Raw genomic sequence first — 7,667 nt, 5'->3', positions numbered from 1 at the left:
TGAAGGCTTACATTTATTTTTTCTGCCCTTTTAAACAATTCTTACACATCCTTCAATCCGCGGACTGGGTTGCAGTTTGCACTTATGCCTTTGGGAGGCGGCAATGGGAGTGTGCGAGCGCCGATACAGTACAGTAATGGTAAGTTAATATAACTGCAGGCATACAACAACAGAGGTCCACATTGGCCTGTCAGGAGGCGGTGCAAAATGCAAGCCGATATGAGAGAGACTATTGGCAGCTGCTTCTGATTGGCTGGGTGAGCCTTGGTCCCTCCCACTTGCACTATTAGCAGTGTGGCTGCTGCACCCTCTATTGCCGGTACTTAACAGATATTTGTATCCAGTTCACAATGGAAAACACATTCCCATTTGCTATACTTAGTCATTTAAATGTTGTGTTAGCCTCTGCAATTAACTGCATTTTATATGGTAAATACAGCTTTACTTATTAACCTTTTGAATGCCAACATCTCACATTTGCTATATAAATTTAAAATAATTTGGCACGCAAAGGGTTAAAACCCATTAACTGTCTGTTCTGTGTAGGTCACGCCCTTACTGTGGTATATAAGTGTAGTATTTACGACTGCCAGTGTCACCCACCTCTGCAGACACATATACACTACAGTATACTCCTGGTGTAAGCGCAGAACATATACGGCTTATAGCTGGCAGATTTGCATCAGCCCCACATTTTGTACAGGTATATATCATGGTGGGGGCCAATAGACCACCCTCAAACCAAAAGCATTTCCTTTTTAGATTAAATCATTTGAGATATCTGAGTTACAACACTTCTACCTCCTTCTCAATTACATGGAAATGTCAGATTTTTGCATTAGGCCAGGATTCTCGTATGTCCGGATGCAAATCCTGCTTCCAACAGAGCTCATGGAGCGGAGCCTGCAAATCTGTTGGCTTGTTAGATCTGGCAGATCCCAGGTCACCTGTGTGGAAGCGGAATAAGAGGCCTCTTCCTCATCACAAATAAGGTGGTTACACATGAAGAAAGGAGTCTGCAAATGGCCAGTAAAATGAATCCGATGATGGCACCCTGTAATGTTTTGCTGCAAATAATTCCAGTATAGTAGTCAGTGCTTGAGATGGTACAATATGAATATATATAGTACACATAGTACTGGGACGCATTGAGCAAGAAAAATACAAAAACAACCCAATAAAGAAAAAAAAGGTTCTACTTTTCTACTAAATATATTCATACAATGGTTTTAACCAACCAGAAACCGGTCAGACGATCTTATCTGCATTCTGAAGCACATAGGATAACACAGGCTGAGCAGACCTAGTAATGGGGCTTCCTGTATATGACGGAGAGTACTCCTGTTGTTGCGGTGGAGCAGCACTTACACGGCCAGTGATAATCAGTGTCACCGGTCCTAGGCGCTCGCCTTTCAGGAAGCATTGAAAATCTTGTGCAGAAGTGAGCGGTTGGTCTGTGATTTCTCCTGCACACGCTGTGTCTTCTCCTGGCGTTTCTGGATGCGTTCATTGTTCCTGGCCGACTTAAGGACCTGAATTTCTTCCTCTGTTTTACGCTGTGTGAAGTTCCACTGTTTCTCCGGGCCAGCGCCGGCGCCCTCTTCCGCCGCCCTCTTCCGATCAGCTTTGGAGAATTTCTTGCTGCGCTCAACATTCTGCAGATAAAAGTTTGTCTCTCTCTTTGCCTGCGACACTTCCGCACGCATCCGCTGCTGCCGGACCTGTCTCTCGATTGCAAGCCTCTCGCTCAAGTCAGACCACTTGAAACGGTGCAAGTACTGTGGGAGACAGAAGCATCAGTGAACGTAACAAAAGTAAAGGGGGAGGGGGGATTTGTGGGGGTGATCCGCACTAATCTTGTGCAATGTAATTGTTTATATACATTCGCTTTCTATCACTTGGCATTCCTTATGCCTTGTTTCCCCCAATATTGGGGATGGTGCTACGTATCTATAAATCAGCAATATATCAAATGCACTCTGGAATCTGATGTGAGGTTCCACTACAGTTATCGCATAAATAATGACATATTAAAACATAACTTAATTTAAATTATCGTAAAAACATGATTAAGGTTAAAAATAGTTCACAGAGCAAGTGATATTAGTCAGAAATTATGTGAATAAAAAAAAAAAAAAATTACGGTACTTATGTATTATCTGGGCTCCCATGTTAAATGCGCCCCATTTTTTCATACCCCTACTATCCAACTACGCATGGAGTTGATTTTATATAGTGTGGCAAGCGCAGCGAGCCCCGCGAGGAGACGCGGTCTCATAAGAAAAACGGGAGCCCAGATATTACATAAGTACCAAAATTACAAAGATGTGTACTTAATGTGGTTAAGAATTAACCCATAATTCGTATGGGTTAATATTGGGTACTTGTTTCCTATCTGGGCGCCCAGGTTTTCTACGTACGGCACCGTACTGAAATCGGATCGCATCGCATCGTACACATACACGATATTGAACGATGCGATGCGATGCGATGCGATCCGATTTCCCATAGGAAACAATGTGAAATGGCTCAATTTAGCCAAATTATCATAGGAACAATAGTAAATGGGCCAAAAACACCCCTGAACATTGAAATGTCCCCCCAAAAGTAGTTGACGCCACCCCACCATCAACGTGAACCCGAAGCGTGGCGAGCGCAGCGAGCCCGCGAGGGGCGGCGGTACGCGTCCTCCGACCTTTTCATGCCCTACTATCCACTAGGGCGTGGAGTGAGAATAGAATAGTGTGGCGAGCGCAGCGAGCCACCGAGCCCGAAGCGTGGCGAGCGCAGCGAGCCCCGCGAGGGGACGCGGATACCTTCACAGTTATACGCGTCCCCTCGCGGGCTTCCCAGGTGTCCATGGCGACGCGGACACCTGGGAAGCCCGCAAAGGGACGCGTTTACCTGTGAAGGTATCCGCGTCCCCTCGCGGGGCTCGCTGCGCTCGCCACGCTTCGGGCTCGGTGGCTCGCTGCGCTCGCCACACTATTCTATTCTCACTCCACGCCCTAGTGGATAGTAGGGCATGAAAAGGTCGGAGGACGCGTACCGCCGCCCCTCGCGGGCTCGCTGCGCTCGCCACGCTTCGGGTTCACGTTGATGGCGGGGTGGCGTCAACTACTTTTGGGGGGACATTTCAATGTTCAGGGGTGTTTTTGGCCCATTTACTATTGTTCCTATGATAATTTGGCTAAATTGAGCCATTTAACATTGTTTCCTATGGGAAATCGAATCGGATCGCATCGCATCGCATCGCATCGTTCAATATCGTGTATGTGTACGATGCGATGCGATCAGATTTCACTACGGAGAATAGCATGGTGCTCAATTAACTTAGTGGGCGCCCAGATAGGAAACAAGTACCTAATATTGCTCTCAATTGATTTAAATTGGTTGTAGTGTGCTTGTATACGATTGCTTTGGTTTAAGTGGGAAATTATATTCTGCTAGTACAGTGGGAAACATTGTTGCAAATCCTAGTCCCAAGTGAGTTGACACTTTCTAATAAAAAAATATATATTTCCACAATGTGATATTCTAGTTAATGGAGGTTTGCGACAATAGTGGCAGTGTCGCTCCCAGTCTAGACTGGAGGATATATAAATACCCCTTTCACACCAGAAAATGTAGGGATTTATCTGGGAATGCAGTCCAGGGATCAAGCAGGGGCATTCCCGGGTTATCCCCTTTCACACCAGCCTAGTCCTGGTGTGAGGGAAGAGAGACAGCACATCTGCAGCAGCGGGGTCCAGACTGTGTGGATCCAGGCAGCGGTGACTAGGCGCTTGTAGCGCTATTTGCCAGGCAGCAAGGCGAGAAGCACTGCTGAATTTGAAAACATTTTTAAAAGACTGGCCGGACGCTGATTGGTTGAGAGTGTTCGGCCAGTCTTTTCAACGTTTTCAAATTCAGCAGCACTTCCTGCGCGGCAAATATTGCTACAAGCTGCCCGAATCCCCGCAGTCTGGAATCCGCCCATTGCCCGGACCCCGCCACCCGGGTCAGTAGCTTTCACACCAGCCAGTAACCCTGGCTGGTCGCAGGAGCAACCCTGCTAGCTAGCAAGGTTGAAAACCCGGCAAATTTTCTGGGAAATTTGGTCACGGGTTGTACCCGGGGCCAACCCGGGAATTTTGGTTGGTGTGAAAGTGATTTGTCTCTTGATTTGTTCATCTCTGCTAAGTGCTGCTATTTTGTATTGAGAGAGATTGTTATTTATGGGACCGCCCATCTGAAACTGCGTGGAGGACGGGTGGTCCCATCCTCCACGCAGGATGCGCGGTTTGGTGGTTATCCGGCTTAGTCAGGGCAGTGTAACAACCTGACTGGTGTAAGTGAGCACAGCACAAAGGGGGAGTCCCAACTGACCTTCATATTCCACAAGTCGTCGTGAAAGCGGTTCTTTTTCCGCACGCCCATAGGAGTGTTGTGGAGACTAGCAGCTATCAGCTTGGCGAGGCGCTTGTCACGAAACTCGACCCAACCTTCCGTGAAGTCGCGGGCGTTGCTGCCGGCTTTCTTTTTCTTCTTGCGGATAAAGCGCTCTGACAAAGCCAAATGAAATGTATTTGTTTAAACGTGGTAGGCACAAATGTCCCAAGAATAAAGTATAAAACAAATTGATTACCAATGCCAGACAGGTGGGATAGTGGTGCGTGAGGAGATTGGGGAGTGGAAAGAACAAGCAAAGGATCGAGAACATTCATAGAAAAAAACAGCTACAATCCCCAACAACACGAGGGTCTAATTCAGTACTGGTCACTAAGCAGCGGTTGTTCACTGCTTAACGATGAACGTCCCCCATCCCCCGCCGCATCTCCTTGCATGCAGCCAAAAGGGGAGAGAAACCATCCGATGGTTGCCGATGATCGAAGGATTTCTCTTCCCTTTGGAAATAAAAGTCAGTCTAAACTGACTTTTATTTACATCGGTGTCCGCCTAAGAGGGGGCGCGCGCTGACGTCAGCCACTCGACATCGACCCACCTGCGCTCCCAAGGAAACACCCAATGTTTTTATGCTGACGCCCATAAAATGCTGGGCATTCCCCTTCGTGTCCGCCCCTGGCCCCGCCTCCCCAGAGCGGACGTCCCGGCGAGTGTGTAACTCACCAAAGACGTTTGCTGCGGGGGTTTGCACATGTGCAGAAATGCGCAAACCCCGACCGTCGAGTCTGGGTCTGAATTCGGATTGCAACGAACGATGCTGAATCGGCCCCAGAATTTGCAGTTGTCCACCCACAAGGAGAAAAATCAAATGAAATATGGTCAGATTACCGTGAATGCTCAAACACTGCTAGAACCAGGAGACTGAGAATTTCTGTATTTGCCGACATACAATAGGAGGAGCGTATTTGTGGCTATGATTTCTCCAGTTTAAAAATCAGAAACAATCGCTTATCACACTACACAATAAAATAGTCCGAGCATCCAATTATTGCAAAATTGGTCCAATAATTGTATAGTGTGTACCTAGCGTTACTCTGCTTGGCCTAATAAATGCATCGACAAGTCTTCACTTAACTTTGCCCAAGAAGAGAGCATTGCTCCTCTACATTCATAAATGGAGATAAACATAAGTTATCACCACCAAATATATTGTGCGCTAAAGCCATTCGGTTTATCCGTACCCTCGGCTTGTAGGAAGATACGTCCCACTTCCCCATGGACGCTCAGCATGTTGCGGATATTACGGGGCCGGAGTCGAGGTGGGATGTGGCCCAAGTAGATGATTCCAGGAATAACCTTCCTCTTGCCCTCTGTATTATCACCCGTCGTCTCTGTACCACTGTCTACTCCTAAGGGCTCTTCTCCTTCCTCAGCCACAGACCCCTCCTCCTCCTCTCCCACCACGGCCTCCTCCTCCTCCTTCTCTCCCACCACGGCCTCCTCCTCTTCTTTTTCTTCTTCCTCTCCTGCCATGGGCTTCTCTCTGGTTTCCATTTCGTGCTCTAACAGACTGGAAAGAGACAACAAAGTAAGGACAACAAAAACCACTTAACAGCTTCTGGCCTAGAATATAGTGGTCACATATGTCAGTATGCCTCTGCAGAAGATGCGGCCAAAAACACTCATCATCAGTTCCGCCAGCAACAGACAGGGTGACCCAGGGGTTATATGTCCATCAGTGCATGCTACACCATTACAGTGACCTCAGTATTACCACACATTTCATTATCCAGTCACCCCAAGCTTCTTTGTCCTGAAGACAGGCACCAGCCCGAAACGCCATAGACAATAAAAGCATGGTTACACTTTAATTTCTGAGACCCAGAGTGAAGATCATCTTTCGCTGATATAGACATATATGCAATCATACATAGATCATACTTGCCTACCGGGTGCTGGACAGTTTCCCAACAGTCAAAACTCCAACACTCGGGGTCCCGACAGCCACCAGCTATTCTCCCTCGTGCATGTCCACAACCCCCATAGAGGGAGAATAGAATAGGTGGCGAGCGTAGCGAGCCACCGTGCCCCCAAGGGGCTTTGTTGCGTTTGCCCTGCTGTCTGAGTCCGGCCATTCGGGATCCCGACATCAGGCTAATGACGGTCAGGATCCCAACTGTCGGGACCATATATCACACCCTTGCCTACCTGACCCTCTCCATGAGGGAGAACACGCTCTGTTCCTGGACTTCCCTGGCAATGTAGGATTGCCGTCACCTGTGGTGAAACACCTTTCTTATCAATTACCTAGCTCCCCACAGGTGATGACAACCATACATTACCAGGAACAGAGCCCTCATGGGGAGGGTCAGGTAGGCAAATATTACATACATACATACATACATACAACACACACAGCTGTAAACCCAACCCTGTACTCACAGGGCAATTCCGATGCCGCTGTCACAGCTCCACAATCACAGTCCACAACGTGCAGGAACAGCAGCTCCGGCGCATGGCGATGACGCCAGGGAACAGGGCGGAGCTACAACACTCATCACGCAGCGCAGTCTCCCAGAGGAGTGGCCAGTGTCACGTGGTTTGGCATGGTCACCGGCGTCCTTACCAACGATAGGAAGCGTTATATAGCAGGATCCATCAATGGCTAGCTCCTACGCGGGCACCTGCCTGCCATCGATGCCTCGGATGCCCGCGCATAGACAGGTTTCGCTAGTCAGCGGCGCCAGGAGGACTCAGGCTTCCTCTGCCCTGCGCGGCGGCCCTGCTGTGTGTGAGCTGACAGCCTCAGTGCTGCACTGGCTACGCAAACCTTCCCTACCGGCCCCGCCGACGGTGGGATACCATCGGTGTCGTTGCCATTGAATGGGAAAATGATCGTCTAGGTACAGGCCATTGATAGTTTGGAGCCAGCGATGTTTGTAGGGGTGTGGTATAGCCCATAGATGAGGTCTAGGTCGATAATCATAAGGTTGACATGGAAAAGGTCGACACAATACTTTTTTTTTTCTCGATGTCAATATCTGGGTACATGGACCCCCAATTAGTGAACAGTGTCCCCTCATCTCGCTATGCATCGGCCCTTTCGCGTGCAGACCATGATCATGTTGACGTTTTGCTTTTGTCAGCAAGGTCACCTTTGTGCATGTCAACCATTTAGTGTCAACCATTTAACTGTCGACCTATCCATTGTCTTTCAGCCACTCTGCATGGAGATGGGGCTAAAGCCCACGCATGCCCCTGTATAACATGTAATAGCTAAC

At 48.4% G+C, this 7,667-nt stretch overlaps 1 protein-coding gene across 1 annotated transcript; it reads right to left on the bottom strand.

Moving 5' to 3' along the window:
• Positions 1–6,969, bottom strand: ABT1 (activator of basal transcription 1). Its single transcript, XM_083161288.1, has 4 exons — positions 6,829–6,969; positions 5,628–5,956; positions 4,369–4,544; positions 1–1,778 (listed from the first exon to the last, which is right to left on the bottom strand). Exons 2-4 carry the CDS (start codon positions 5,938–5,940, stop codon positions 1,413–1,415), a joined length of 855 nt encoding a protein of 284 aa, XP_083017414.1. The 5' UTR covers positions 5,941–5,956; positions 6,829–6,969; the 3' UTR covers positions 1–1,412.
• Between the last annotated feature and the right edge of the window lie 698 nt (positions 6,970–7,667).

This window comes from Crinia signifera, chromosome 9 (assembly GCF_055691185.1).
Source record: "Crinia signifera chromosome 9, ASM5569118v1, whole genome shotgun sequence".
Lineage (NCBI taxonomy): Eukaryota > Metazoa > Chordata > Amphibia > Anura > Myobatrachidae > Crinia > Crinia signifera.
The sequence above is the reverse complement of the archived record's forward strand: the minus strand, read 5'-3'. Positions and strand labels throughout refer to the sequence as shown.